General features: G+C 43.2%; 1 protein-coding gene across 3 annotated transcripts in view; it reads left to right on the plus strand.

Annotated features, from left to right (window-relative positions):
- nek5 (NIMA related kinase 5) overlaps positions 1-16033 on the plus strand; it is a 38631-nt gene that overhangs the window by 1663 nt on the left and 20935 nt on the right. For 2 of the 3 annotated variants that reach the window (XM_078402864.1, XM_078402865.1), the window contains exons 2-11: positions 997-1139; positions 3418-3514; positions 4893-4990; positions 6011-6094; positions 7221-7291; positions 10243-10329; positions 11704-11758; positions 12655-12855; positions 13546-13630; positions 14616-14740. In XM_078402864.1, coding sequence (XP_078258990.1) covers positions 1023-1139; positions 3418-3514; positions 4893-4990; positions 6011-6094; positions 7221-7291; positions 10243-10329; positions 11704-11758; positions 12655-12855; positions 13546-13630; positions 14616-14740 — 1020 coding nt within the window. In that variant the 5' untranslated portion in view covers positions 997-1022. Of the gene's footprint in view, positions 1-996; positions 1140-3417; positions 3515-4892; positions 4991-6010; positions 6095-7220; positions 7292-10242; positions 10330-11703; positions 11759-12654; positions 12856-13545; positions 13631-14615; positions 14741-16033 lie in introns of those variants that run through there. The other variant, XM_078402866.1, reaches the window with a different exon arrangement.

Genomic DNA, 16033 nt, shown 5'->3' on the forward strand with positions numbered 1-16033 from the left:
GTCTAAAGAAGGGTCGCACAGATAGGACCCAAAGGTTCTCCAGAGATGCTGCCTGACCCGCTGAGTTACTCCAGCACTTCGTATCTTATGTTTGTAAACCAGCATCCACAGTTCCTTGTTTCTCCTTAGGATCTTTGTTCTTAGGTTATCTTTAGTTAGAGATTCAAATATAGGTTGGAAATTCATAGATGTTTATCTGAGGAGGCTGTTAACTTCATGACATTAATTTTTAGAGTTGTACGGTAGCTCAGGAAAAGCTGACTGATATAATAATGTTTCATAAAAGTAGCATAATACTGCCTACCTAAATTCAACTTTTGACCATGCAATAACCAAGCTTTACGGCACTACGCAACACTAACCTCAGCAATTATGATTTTCTGTGCGTGTGCTTTTGGTTGCACTACAGACCAGTTTTGGTTTAAGGCTACCAAGTATTATGGATATTAGAGAATCAGAATCAGAATAACCTTTATTGTCATCCAAAAAAAACAAGTCTTTTGAACGAGATTTCGTCACCCACAGTCCAACAATAAGAGCAATAAAAATAAGCAATTACACACACAATCACAAACCAACACAAAACAAAAAAAAGAAACATCCATCACAGTGAGTCTCCTCCAGTCACCTCCTCACTGTGATGGAAGGCCAGAATGTCTTTTCTCTTCCCCTGCCGTCTTCACCCGCGGTCAGACTGTTGGAGTTTCCACGTTCCAGGCCGCGCCGGTCCCGCCATCCCGGGAATTAACCTGGTGAACCTATTAGTTTGTTGTATTATTAATTAGTGAACTTTTATCTGTGTGCATTGAGTTTACGGGCCTATTAAACTGCAGCAATAACTTAATTGTACTATTGTCGTTACATATAACAATTAAACACTCTTGACTCTAGATATTTTGTATTAATTTTGACATTTGTGGATTTTCTACTAATGTAAAGCCTACAATATAAATGACCTTTAAGTTCATAAGTAGAAAACTGTATTTTCTATTTTAGGGGTCTGCAACAGATTATCTAACACAATGGATAAATATGACGTAATCAGGCAGATTGGTGAAGGAGCATTTGGAAAAGCTTTCTTGGTTAAAGCCAAAGGTCACACCACACAGGTTGTGATAAAAGAGATTAAAACTGCAAAGGTGAGCCTGACATTTGAAATAAATCGACTCTACTCTGAAACATCTATGAAAATAGCTTTTATATATTTTCGAAAAATAAACACAAAGGTTCCGTAGCTAATTTATGATTTGCATTTGCAATAATTACTTAACTAGTAATGTTAAAATGGTACCTAAAATTTCTTTCAGCAACTTCTCCATTTTCAATTTTGCTTCCTGGTTTTTCTCCCCAGTCTTCCTGATTATCTCCTTGCCCTTACCTAACTTCATCTTCTCTGAAGAAGGGTCTAGACCCGAAATGTCATCTATTCAGGTTCTCTTCAGATGTTGCTTGAGTTAGTTTAGTTTAGTTTATTGTGACATATACCAAGGTACATGCTATGGAGTCTGCAGAAAGACAATACATGATTACAATCAAGCCATCCACAGATTACAGATACATGAAGGACATTCTTGCTATTGAGGGAGTGCAGCATAGGTTCACCAGGTTAATTCCCGGGATGGTGGACCGAGATATGATGAAAGAATGGGTTGACTGGGTTTGTATTCACTGAAATTTGGAAGGATAAGAGGGGATCTTATAGAAACATATGTAGGAAAATAACTGCAGATGCTGGTTCAAATTGAAGGTAGATACAAAATGCTGGAGTAACTCAGCGGGTCAGGCAGCATCTCAGGAGAGAAGGAATGGGTGAAGTTTCAGGTCGAGACTCTTCATCAGTCTGAAGACCCGAAACGTCACCCATTCCTTCTCTCCTGAGATGCTGCCTGACCCGCTGAGTTACTCCAGCATTTGGTGTTTACCTTATAGAAACGTACAACATTCTTAAAGGATCGGACAGGCTAGATGCAGGAAAAATGTTCCCGATGTTGGGGAAGTCCAGAATCAAGGGTCACAGTTTAAGAATAAGGGGTAGGCCACTTAGGACTGAGATGAGGAAAAACCTTTTTACCCAGAGAGTTGTGAATCTGTGGAATTCTCTGCCACAGAAGGCAGTGGAGGCTAATTCACTGGATGTTTTCAAGAGAGAGTTAGAAACATAGAAACATAGAAAATAGGTGCAGGAGTAGGCCATTCGGCCCTTCAAGCCTGCACCGCCATTCAATATGATCATGGCTGATCATCCAGCTCAGTAACCTGTACCTGCCTTCTCTCCATACCCCCTGATCCCTTTAGCCACAAGGGCCACATCTAACTCCCTCTTAAATATAGCCAATGAACTGGCCTCAACTACCTTCTGTGGCAGAGAATTCCACAGACTCACCACTCTCTGTGTGAAGAAATGTTTTCTCATCTCGGTCCTAAAAGACTTCCCCCTTATCCTTAAGCTGTGACCCCTGGTTCTGGACTCCAACATCGGGAACAATCTTCCTGTTAGATTTAGCTCTTAGGGCTAATGGAATCAAGGGATATGGGGAAAAAAGCAGGAACGGGGTACTGATTTTGGATGATCAGCCATGATCATATTGAATGGCGGTGCTGGCCGAATGGCCCACTCCTGCACCTATTTTCTATGTTTCTATGATAAAGGGAATAATTTTCAGTGCAAGATAAAGTCCAGCAAAGTCTGATTAAAGATAGACCGAGGGCCTCAAATGAATTTCTCTACCACTTTGTGTCTTTTTTTAATCTCCTCTCCAACACCCCTAATCTTCTCTAATTTCATCGACACTGCCTGCAGGAATCTGCCCCATGTGGTTTTCCCCCAGGCTGATTAGCCACCCCTTCCCTTCCACACTCTCAGTTTAGGTTCCCCAGCGTCCTTTTCATGATTGACATTTGTTATTATGAGGAACTGTGGAGGAGAGGGTTGTGTGGACAACAGCACCTGGAAAGTTAGGTTGTCCAGTTATCCTGCACTGTCAATGTCCCTGAGTATGCGTGGATGGCAGCACAATCTCGGGTGGTTGGGGAAGATCCCGACCCGAAACCTCGCCTATCCCTGCTCTCAAGAGATGCTGCCTGACCTGCTGAATTACTCCACCTTTCTTATAATCCACATCTTCAATTCCTTGTTTCTATATGTGTGGGGAGATGTTAGGGATATGAGAGGGGAAAGTGGGATTAGTGCAGATAGGCACTCTCACAGACACAGACGGAACCAACCTGCCCCTCTCTCTCTGCCCAGCGCCTCTTCAATGTCAGCAAATGTGCCACAAGGAATTTCTAATGTGTGGTTAACGACCTGAAATGTTAACTATTGTTCCCTCGTCGTGAGTTCACCTGCTGAGCACTTTCAACATTTTCAGTTTTGAGAACTAACACACTATCAGTTTGCTTGCCTGCTTCTACTTTTAGATGCGCCAGAAAGAAAAGGAGGCTTCCTTTAAAGAAGTGACTCTCCTGGAAAAAATGAAACACCCCAACATTGTTACTTTTCTGGATTCATTTGAAGGTAACTATTTTTCTTACGTTTATAAAATCATGATGGAAATAGATAGAGTGAATGCACAGAGTCCTTCACCCAGGTTAGGGGAATCAAGAATCTAGAGGGCATAGGTTTGATGAAGGATCTCAACCTGAAATGTCATGTGTCCATTCCCTTCACAATTAGTTTAGTTTAGTTTATTATTGTCACGTGTACTGAGGTACAGTGAAAAGCTTTTGTTGCGTGCTATCCAGTCAATAGAAAGACAATACATGATTACAATTGAGTCATTTACAGTCTTTTGATGCATGGTAAGGGACACTGCCAGACCAGCTAAGTTCCTCCAGCTTCTGCAGTCTTATGTGTCTCCATAATCTTAGTTTATAGTCCATTGTGACCGGTGCTGTGCTTCAGGAGACAATGAGATCCAAATACCGAGCAGCAAACAGCGTATTTTGTGGGTCCAGGAAGAGTTGGAATGCTTTCTTGATCAATCCAGGGGATGTTTGGATCCCCCATGTTGCAGATCCCCATAAGTTCCATCCATTCTTTCAGATCTACCTGGGACCAAACTCTGGTGGGCTGCCCCATTATCTGGATCCCAGTCACCACTTCTGCCTAGCAATGTATTAATAGCTTATGGTGTCATACTGCACCAAAACAGGCCCTTTGACCAACTTGCCAACGCCAAGCAAGATGCCCCATCTACACTAGTCTAATCGGCCGGTGTTTGGCCCATATCCCTTAAACCTTTCCTATCCATGTACCTGTCCAAATATCCCTTAATTGTTGTTATAGTACCTGCCTCAACTACCTCCTCTGCCAACTCGTTCCATATTCCCACCACCCTCTGTGTGAAAAAGTTGCCCCTCAGGTTCTGATTAAATCTTTCCCCTCTCACATTAAACCTCTGTCCTCTGGTTCTTGATTCCCCTCCCCTGGGTAAAAGATAATGTTGGTTAAAGAACGTGCCTTTAAAGAAACCACAGGCATGATTTACAAAAGTAATAATGTTGGACAAACAACATCTCATATTTCGCTTGGACAGCTTACAGCCCAGTGGTATGATATTAATTTCTCTAACTGCAAGTAACCTCGGCATTCTCTCTCTCTCTATCCCTCCCCCACCCACGTCACACTAGCTTCTCGTTTTCACCCAACAAACTGCTAACAATGGCCTGCTTCCTTTATCATCGTTACTTTTTTTGCATATCTTTCATTCATTGTTCTTCATCTCTCTACATCATCGCCGATATCTCTCTTGTTTCCCTTATCCCTAACCAGTCTGAAGAAGGCCTCGACCTGAAACGAACCCATTCCTTCTCCCCAGAGATGCTGCCTGTCCCGCTGAGTTACTCCAGCTTTTTGTGTCTGTCTTATGTAATATTTTGTACCTCATTTGCAGAGAGACAAAATCTGTACATAGTAATGGAATACTGTGATAGTGGTGACCTGATGCACAGAGTCAACATGCAGCATGGTGTTCGCTTTGAGGAGGAGCAGGTAGGGACTAAATATGCTCTTGGTTTGGAAGGTGGATGTGAGATGGAAGGTGGGATTTGGGGCACGGAAAGATGCACGTCACTAAATTATCTGTGAAGTGTGAACATGAGTACATCAAAGTACATGTACAGAGTACACAAAGACACTTGGACAGGTACATGGATAGGAAAGGTTTAGGGCAAAAACATATGGGCCAAACGCAGGCAGGTGGGACTAGTTGTTCAACATGGGCGAGTTGGGCCAAAGGGGCTGTTTCCATGCTGTATGATTCTATGATGATGAGTTGACAGACCTGGGTGGAACATGGCTTCACTGGACATGTGCCCAAGCACCCACGTCTGCTCAGGTATTTTCCAATTCTGGCAACGGGTCACGGACTTGTAAGATTAGCGCTCTCTGTCTCCACTGATGCCGCCTGACCCGCTGAATCATTTCCTGCGATTTGTCTTCTTTGATGTCTGGTATTGTGATGTTCAGATGATTGTGGGTGGGGAGAGGTGGGAATTAAAAACCCAATGTTAAGAGGAGGGCAGGTACTGTGCTTGCAAGCTCAAAGACCAAGGCAGAATCAGAGGGTTTGGAGATCCTCCCCTTTCCCCTGCTTCAACCCACGTCCCTCCATCCGGCTTGCATTTCACTCCTCTCCTTACTGTATCTGACACCCTTTTATCTACTTTTAACCTCCTGCCTTTGTCCCTTACTCCACCCATCTGCCAATCACCCCCCTCATCTGTATCCACCCATCACTTGCCGGGGGTTGTCCTGCCCTCACCCTCTCTTTTCCAGCTTTCTCCCTCCTACTCAATCAATCTGCAGAACAATAACAACGTATCACCGTTCCCTCCAAGATGCTGCCCGACCTGCCGAGTTCCTCCAGCACTTTGTGTTTTTCTCAAAATTTCAGCACCTGCAGTTTTTTTGTATACATAAAAGTTACATCTATTGTTTTTTCCACAATTAAATGTTCTCGTGTTTTAGATGTCAAAACTATATAACCGGTGTTTCCCTATTTTTTTCCAGATTTTAGATTGGTTTGTACAAATCTGTCTAGGACTGAAGTACATTCATGATCGGAAGGTGCTACACCGGGACATCAAGGCACAGGTAAAGTCCAAAGGGTAAAAGATGAAACAAATAATAGGGACCAGATGAGATCAAACTCCTTTGAAGCTTAGCGGCACATTTATACCTTTTTTTCCTGGAAGATTTTACTTTTAAATCTTTCTTGAGCCATACAGCATGGAAACAGGCCCTTCGGCCCAACCTGCCCATGCCGACCAAGATGCCCCATTATGCTGGTCCCACCTGCTTGTGTTTGGCTCATATCCCTCCAATCATACCTGTCTGTGTACATGTCCAAACGTTTGAGTTTGTGTTTAGGTTATTGTCACGTGTACCAAGATATCTTGAAAAGCTTTTATTGCGTGCTAACCAGTTAGCGAAAAGACAATACGTGATTACAATCGAGCCATACACAGTATACAGATACATGATAAAGGGAATAACGTGAATAACGTGAATAACGTGTAATTCAAGATAAAGTCCAGTAAAGTCCAATCAAAGATAGTCCGAGGGTCTCCAAAGATGTAGATACTAGCTCAGGCTGCTCTCTAGGTTTTGGTAAGATGGTTCAGTGACCTGATAATAGCTGGGAAGAAACTGTGTCCCTGAATCTGGAGGTGTGCATTTTAACACTTCTGTATTTTAAATGTCTTTTGAATGTTTTTACAACACCTTCCTCAACTACCTCCTATGACAGTTCATTCCACAATTCCATCACCTGATGTGTGAAAACATCGCCCATCAGGTTCCCTTTAAAGCATTGCCCTCTCACCTTCAACCTATGTCCTCTCATTCTTGATTCCCCTACTCTGGGTAAAAGAACGTGCATTCACCCTATCTATTCCCCTCATGATTTTATGCACTAAATATTGATGTGTCAAATTATATATCAGGATTAAATATATTTGAAAAGTTCGTACTGAATCAGTCCCTATAATTCTAATTGTGATAATGCAGACATATTGAAACAACTACAGGAAGGACATCATTATGTTGTAAAAAAGGTGCATAAGAGATCCACCAGGATGTTACCTGGACTTGTGGGCTTGAGTTATAGGGAGAGGTTGGATAGGCTGGGACTTTTTTCTTTGGAGCATAGCTCAGGTAAATGAGTGATTTTTGTCAAGGATATTTTATGAAAATAATTAAATTATATTTTTATTCTTAGAACATTTTTCTTTGTAACAATGGAAAAACTGCAAAACTTGGAGACTTTGGAATTGCACGCATGTTGAACAAGTAAGTTGTTTTTAATATTACAGGTTTCTAATACAAATAATATGATGGTAGTCCAAACCTGTGCATTCTGAGATATACCAGGGACCAGTTATGAGGGGAGGTTAAAACATTGAAATCAAGTATACAAAGAGATAATCCAGTTGGTTGGAGTGAGGTTTTGATGGAGATAGAGAAAGACTATTCCCTCTGATGAATGGGTCTTTCAGGAGAGATTCAGCAGGATGTTACCTGGGCTTGCGGGCTTCAGTTACAGGGAGAGGTTGGATCGCCTGGGTCGTTTTTCTTTGGAGTGTAGGAGGCTGAGGGGTAACATTATTGAGGTGTACAAGATCATGAGGAGCATGGATAAAGTGAATGCTCACAATCTTTTTTCCGCTAGGGTAGAGGATTCTAAAACCAGAGGGCACAAGCTTAAGGTGAGAGGGTAGAGATTTAAGAGGGACCTTGGGGACAACTTATTCACTCGAACGGTAGTCCATATCTAGAATGAACTGCCAGGGGAAGCTATCGAAGTGGATACAATTACAACTTTTAAAAGACATTTGGACAGATATATGGATAGGAAGGGTTTAGAGGGATATGGACCAAACACGGCAGGTGGGACTAGCCCAGTATGCCAACATGGCTGGCATGGACAAGGTGGGTCAAAGCTGCTGAGCTGCACAGCGCTGGTTCTATGAGTCGTTAAGGAGGAAGAAACTGCACATGCTGGTTTACACCAAAGATAAAGGGAATGGGTGACGTTTCGGGTTGAGATCCTTCTTCAGACAGAAGCTAGAAAACCGATGAAGTAAATTATTTTCACTCTGAATATTGCTCGAAAATGTGATGGCAGTTGTTTCCACACATGGTTGTACAGGAGTAGAGAAGGGCTGTGGATGTGGAACATACTGTAACAGGCAAAAGCAGAGTCAGGGGCAAAGAACAAGCACAAAACACAGTGCTGGTGCAACTCAGCGGGTCAGGCAGCATCTGTGGAGGGAATGGACAGACAATGATTTGGGTGAAAACCCTTCTTCGGGCTCAGAACAAGTGTTCTTTCAAACAACAAAAGCAGTGTTTGTGTAAGTCTCCACGATTTCTCGATGCCATGACAACCATTACATTTCTCAGGATAAAGTTGCATATTTTGCTCAACATCATGGAAAAATGTAGCAACAGTCACAAATTCAATCCTCATTGCAGGATCTTGATTCCTTAAAGGTATTTAGAAAGATAATTTTGATTTCATTTTGTTGAATGGAAGAAAATATTGAAGCTAAATTAAATTTGTAAAGTTAGAGGCATAGAGTCATACAGCATGGAAACACCTGCAGTGGTCCAACCTGTTCTTGCTGACCAAGATGCCCCACCTATGCTAGTCCCACCTGCCCGCATTTAGCCTATATCCCTCAAAACTTATCCTATTCATGTACCAGTCCAAATGTATTTGAAATGTTGTTATTGTACCTGCCTCAACTACTTCCTCTGGCAGTTCGTCCCATATATCCACCACTTTATGTGTGGAAAGAGTTGCCCGTCAGGTTCCTATTAAATCTACCTGGAATATACCTGGACTATCTCTGACATCTCCCTCCCGTTTCTGGACCTCACCATCTCCATCACAGGAGAAAAATTAGTGACGGACATTTATTACAAGCCCACCGACTCGCACAGCTATCTGGACTACACTTCTTCCCACCCGGTCCCCTGCAAAAAGTCTATCCCCTACTCCCAATTCCTCCGTCTACGCCGCATCTGTGCCCGGGATGAGGTGTTTCAGACTAGGGCTTCCGAGATGTCCTCGTTTTTCAGAAAACGGGGCTTCCCCTCCTCCATTATAGATGAGGCTCTCACTAGGGTCTCTTCTACATCCCGCAGCTCCGCTCTTGCTCCCCATCCCCCCACTCGCAACAAGGACAGGATCCCCCTCGTTCTCACCTTCCACCCCACCAGCCAGCGGATCCAACATATCATCCACCAACATTTCCGTCACCTACAACAGGACCCCACCACTGGCCATATCTTCCCCTCCCCTCCCCTCTCTGCATTCCGCAGAGACCGTTCCCTCCGCAACTCCCTGGTCCACTCGTCCCTTCCTACCCAAACCACCCTAACCCCGGGCACTTTCCCTTGCAACCGCACGAGATGCAACACCTGTCCCTTTACCTCCCCCCTCAACTCCATCAAAGGACCCAAACATTCTTTCCAGGTGAGACAGAGGTTCACCTGCACCTCCTCCAACCTCATCTATTGCATCCGCTGCTCTAGATGTCAACTCATCTATATCGGCGAAACCAAGCGCAGGCTCGGCGATCGCTTCGCTGAACACCTGCGCTCGGTCCGCATTAACGCCACTGATCTCCCGGTGGCCCAGCACTTCAACTCCCCCTCCCATTCCCAGTCTGACCTCTCTGTCATGGGCCTCCTCCAGTGCCATAGTGAGGCCCGCCGGAAATTGGAGGAGCAGCACCTCATATTTCGCCTGGGCAGTTTGCGGCCCGGTGGTATGAACGTCGACTTCTCCAACTTCAGATAGCTCCTCTGTCCCTCCCTTCCCCTCCTCCTTCCCAGATCTCCCTCTATCTTCCTGTCTCCACCTATATCCTTCCTTTGTCCCACCCCCGACATCAGTCTGAAGAAGGGTCTCGACCCGAAACGTCACCCATTCCTTCTCTCCCGAGATGCTGCCTGACCTGCTGAGTTACTCCAGCATTTTGTGAATTAATCCTATTAAATCTTTCCCCTTTCACCTTAAGTCCAAGCCCACTCGTTCTTGATTCCCCTACCCTGGGGAAAAAAACTCTTGAGTATTCACCCCATCTGTTCTCCTCATGATTTTACACACCTAAGTTGAAGTACGATATTCAAAAACGCAGCTCAAATTGTTCAGACGTATCAAGATATTAATGTTGCATTGTATAATTGTGTTGCTAGTATTTCTTATTTTGGTTGCTCTTATATTCTTGCAGTACTATGGAGTTAGCACATACGTGCATCGGAACACCATACTATTTATCTCCAGAAATATGTGAGAATCGACCATATAACAATAAAACGCAAGTATTTTTCATTTGCCCCGTGAAACATGCTGTCGGTGTCACTTTGATCTTACGTACAACTCTGACAAACGGCCATTTTACGGTTAATATTTCACTCAGGCCTCGTTCATTTAAATCTAGTTAATGAAGAGAGACAAAAAGTGACTGCAGTTTACCCCTCTCTATGCTGTTGTAAGTGTAATCAATTACAGGCTGGAGAGAAGACTAGGTCAGGCCTAGCATATTAAATTAAAACTAAAACTGAGATATGGGAGCAGGTGTAGATCATCTGTAGATCAACTTTACATGATTACAGTTTACTTGTATAGTCTTCCTGCCGACTGAATAGCATGTAACAAAAAAGCTTTCCATCATCACCTCAGTACACTTGACAATAAACTAAACTAAAATCCCAAGCTAAAACTTGTCAGAAAGCAAGGGGATGACTTTGTCAATGGATGAAACTGGTCAGCTCTGTGAGAATGGCAGGGAGCCCACAGTGTTACCAACCTCCATGGGCATTCACAGCACATGACTAACATCTTAGCTCTGAGGGGCATTGGGTATGGGGCACGAGCAGGTGGGTTGCGGATGGGAGTTGTAATCTTTACTGCAGTATGGGGGAAAAGCTGAGGTGTAATCACATTCCCAGAGAGGGTGGTAATAGGAGAGGTGCCTGCTGCCAACCTCCAGAACCAAGCGTGTCCAGGCCAATGCTGATCGCATATTTTCCCTCACATTCCCATAACTTCCCACAGATTCTACCACTCACCTGCACAACGTGGCTACCTAAATTACCAACCTGCACATATTGGGATGTGGGAGGAAACCAGAGCACCGGATGGAAACTCATGCAGTCACAGGGAGAATGTGCAAACTCCATACAGATAATAATAATAATACATTTATTTAATATAGCGCTTTTCAAGATACTCAAAGACGCTTTACAAAGCAAACAAGACATAAAAACAAACAAAAGATTTGTCCTGACGGAGAAGCGGCGAACAAATAGCGCCAGCGTCCTCTCACGTCAGGGTCCGGCAGTAAACAATAAAGAACACAAGACACACAATTACAATTTAACACAAACAACCATCACAGTGATTGCTCCAGGCACACCCTCACTGTGATGGAAGGCAAAGAAAAGTCTTGTCTCAGATAACATCAGAGTTGTAAGGCCATCAGCAGTATTCTTTGTGCCTCCTCTCACCCCCCCCCCCCCCCCAACAACCACTCAGTCCAAAAAATATGTTATATTTGAATCATATTACAACTAGACCAAATTATTTTGTAGTGAATCAGCACAATCAGAACTCAAATATATTTACGCTTCAGTACAATCTTCATTATTAGTTGTTTGACATTCTGTGAAATAATTTTTGATTTTTACAGTGATATTTGGTCTCTTGGATGTGTCCTGTATGAGTTATCCACTCTGTGTCATCCGGTAAGTATTGCAATCCTTAGCATTAATAGCAATTGTACAAATCTATATTCCAGTGATTCTCTCCAAAGGTAGCTAATTAAATAATCTCCCAGAATGTACAAGTTGAATATAGTTGCACACCTAAATCGAGAAACACTGCCTAATAGGACCGTTGTAATATTTTGTCTGTCTCGCCTCATACTTTGAGAAGAGGATTCACTATCACCTTCCTAAGACAATTAAGTATCGCCTCAGTAAATGCTGCATTTTCTTGTGACATCCAGAATCTATGAATGAACTTTTTTTTAAAGAGTATGCTATTTTGATCTCTAATTTTGGCCCAGGGCCAAATGATTTTAGCAGCTAACTGCAGTGCATGGCTGGCTTTCTCTGATTCCCTTACCTATGCATTGCAATATGCATTAGAAACCTGAGGGGCGACTTTTTCAACACAGTGGGTGGTGGGTATACAGATCGAGCTGCCAAAGAGACAATTGAGGCAGATACTATAACAAAATCTGGATAGGAAAGCTTTAGAGGGATATGAGCCAAACACGGGCAGGTTGGACTAGTGTAGATGGGGAATCTTGGTCGGTGTGGATGGGTTGAGTGGACGGGCGTGTTTCCGTGCCCTATGACTCTCTGACCCTCTCACTCAATGATTTTCAGTTCCCCAAAGTTGCAAGCAAAGAATTTGCTGCTGTTTGGTATATCTGTAAATCTGTATATCACTATAACCTTTATTTTTTTCCTCTGATAAACTGTGGTTTATTGGGATGCAAGCAAGATTAAAAGTAAAACTGAGTCAAGGATGAACACATCTGTAACAATGCATTAAGGCTGAGCAGAATGAGATTACTTGTATGATGTTCATCATGTTTTTGAGAGAAAGCTTTCAGTAAATGTTTTTTCCCCAGTTTGAGGGCAGTAATTTGCATCAGTTAGTGGTGAAGATCTGCAGGGGCTACTATGCTCCGATACATCCCAGATACACCTATGATATGAAGATCCTGTTGGCTCAGCTGTTCAAAGTTAATCCCCGTGATCGACCGTCCATCAATTCTATATTAAAAAAGCGATTCTTAGAAAAGCGTATAGGAAGATACCTAAGCCCTGAGGTAAGATTTAGTTCTATTACATTTTATTTAAGTGTAAATTACTTTCAGTACATCTGCAGTAAGTTTTATCTATTGTGGACACAGGAGACTGCAGATGCTGGAATCGGGAGCAAAACACAAAGTGCTGGAGGAACTCGGCAGGTGAGGCAGCATCTGTGGAGGGAATGGACAGATGTCATCAGTCTGAAGAAGGGTCCCAACCCAAAACGTCGTCTGTCTATCCCTTCACAGATGCTGCCTCACCCACTGGGTTCCTCCAGCACTTTGATTTTCACTTAAGTTTTATCCATTGTCCTTTTTAAACTAAAAATGCTAATATCTCGAGGTCCTAAAGCAGCGGGATGGCATCTTTTATATTTTATTGCGTAATATTTTAACGCAATTAACTGAGTAATGCGCTTCCATGAACATCCCTATATTATTACTTAGAAAGCAAATACTATGTTTACATGGCTGTTGTGCTGCTGCAAGTAAGAATTTCATTGTTCCCTTTTGGGACATATGACAATCAAAAAATATTCTTGAAACTGCTTAACAAAACTGAAAGAGTTAATCATAACAAGAGTTGTGTGAGGGAAGATAAAATCGTATTGAATGGAATCTTGTTCCTTCAAGATTTTGGTCATACTTCCTGTCTGAAAAATAAACAATATCCTCTCTGTTTGTCTGTTTCTAACCACAAAATGCCAGCTGTTAAAGGAAGAATTTAGCCACACGGTCATTCACAGAAGGAAGTCACCATCACCTAGACCTGCTAAAGCTGTCCCAAGACCAGGTAGAGCATTGCTTTTATCTCCAACCAAAATGGGCTTCAGTGTTTCAGATGCTGGTTTACAAAATACAGCACAAAATGCTGCAGTAACTCAGCAGATCAGGCAGCATATCTGGAGAACATGGATAGATGACATTTTGGGTCAACACTCTTCTTTAGACAGAGAATCTGAAGAAGGGTCCCGACCCGAAATGTCACCTATCCATGTTCTCCAGAGATGCTGCCTGACCCGCTGAGTTACTCCAGCACTGTGTTTTTCCCTGTAAGAATTCATTGGATTGGGTCGATGGAGAGAGAAGTGGGGTTGGGAGATGGAGATGGAGGCTGGGATGGTGTACTCTTGGGCTGTGTGGTAGCATCAAACATTGATATCACATTCACAGACTTCCAATTATGATTGCCATTGATTTAACAAAACCATGTAAAAAAATTACTTGTCTTAATTATGTCTTCAGTTGCCAAAGGCTGTCGCTTGCTGTAAATTTTGCTTTTGGGTTATGGCGAATACAATGTGACCTCCGTCTCCCCCTTTGGCCACTGGAGAATGCAGCAGCACAGTAACAAGGGACTCCCTCTCTGAGACTTCTCTCTAACGTGCAGGACACCACATGCAACCCAGGAGTTGCTAACAGTGACCATGCACGTTTACACACCTATATACCAGCGTATAACTTCAAAACTTTAAAGGTATTCAAAAATGATTGCAGATTAATACTGTTTGGATACTGCATTGGGATTTAAAAAAATGATTGAACTTTTTTTTGTTTATTGTTTTATCTATGAGTACTGTATTTACAGACCTGTTATGCTGCAAGTAAGAATTTCATAGTTTGGTACCTCGGACAATTAAACAATCTTGACTCTTATGGAACCTGTTGTGCAACATTTTGTGAGAACTGATGCATTGAAATTTACCGCAAAGAGTTTGGAAATATATTAGTTGCTAATTGTGTTCATCCCTGTGCATGTTAATGTCATTGCCTTCAAGCCCCGAAGATGCAGAGAGCTAAATGTGAGGTGAAGGACCCAGGAAGGCCACGTGTAAATAAGAAACAGGTACCGGCTCGTTGTGGGTGGAAGCCATTGGGAGCGTTCAACAAGCCAAATGTCAAGGTACAGTGAAAAGAGTCTGATTATACTCACATGAAAGCTAAGGATTTAAAGTTTAAAGGAGCTGTGCGGGGCAAGTGTTTTCACACACGGGTAGTGAGTGTCTGGAACGCTGCCTGCCACGGGTGGTGGTGGAGGCAGAAATATTTGTGGTGTTTAAGAGGCTTTTAGACAGACATATGGATATGCAGGGAATGGAGGGATATAGATCACATGAAGGCAGAGGATATTAATTTAACTTGGCATCTTGGTTGGCATTGACATTATGGGCCAAAATGCCTGTTCTTGTGCTGTTCTGTCCTGTGTTCTATGTTATAAGAAGTTGAAGGAGGTGTGGCCCAAACTCCAGCCTGTTATCCTACTCAGTAAAATCATTTCCCCTCCCCCTCCCCACCTCTACTTTCAGTGTGAAAAAGGTTTCTGACCCAAAACGTCATCTATCCATGTTCTCCAGAGATGCCGCTGAGTTATTCAAGAATTTTGTGCCTGCCGGCGGGACGTCAATCATCTTCCATTTTTGACTCCCCTTACCTACTCTAATCTCACCCCCTCTGAACGTACAGCCCTCCGCTCGCTTTGCAATAATCCCAACATTATTGTCAAACCCGCCGACAAAGGAGGTACCATGGTAGTCTGGTAGGCTGACCTCCACCGTGCTGAGTACAGGGTGCCAGCTGTCAGACACCTCCTCCTACTTACCCCTGGACCATGACCCCACAGATGAGCACCAGGCCATCATCTCCCAGACTTTCACTGATTTCACCACCTCTGGCGGTCTGCCCTCCACAGCCTCCAACCTTATCATTCCCCACCCCTGTGTGGGAGGGATTTTGATTTAAATGATTTAGACAATAGACAATAGACAATAGGTGCAGGCCCATTCGGCCCTTCGAGCCAACACCGCCATTCAATGTGATTAAGGCTGATCATTCCCAATCAGCACCCCATTCCTGCCCTCTCCCCATACCCCTTGACTCCGCTATCATTAAGAGCTCTATCTAACTCTCTTGAAAGCATCCAGAGAATCGGCCTCCACTGCCTTCTGAGGCAGAGAATTCCACAGATTTACAATTCTCTGAGTGAAAAGGTTTTTCCGTATCTCCGTTCTAAATGGCCTACCCCTTATTTTTAAATTGTGTTCCCTGATTCTGGACTCCACCAACATTGGGAACATGTTTCCTGCCTCTAGCGTGTCTAATCCCTTAATAATCTTATATGTTTCAATAAGATCCCCTCTCATTCTTCTAAATTCTAGTGTATACAAGCCTAGTCGCTCTAGTCTTTCAACATACGACA

This window comes from Rhinoraja longicauda, chromosome 7 (assembly GCF_053455715.1).
Source record: "Rhinoraja longicauda isolate Sanriku21f chromosome 7, sRhiLon1.1, whole genome shotgun sequence".
Taxonomy (NCBI): Eukaryota; Metazoa; Chordata; class Chondrichthyes; order Rajiformes; family Arhynchobatidae; genus Rhinoraja; species Rhinoraja longicauda.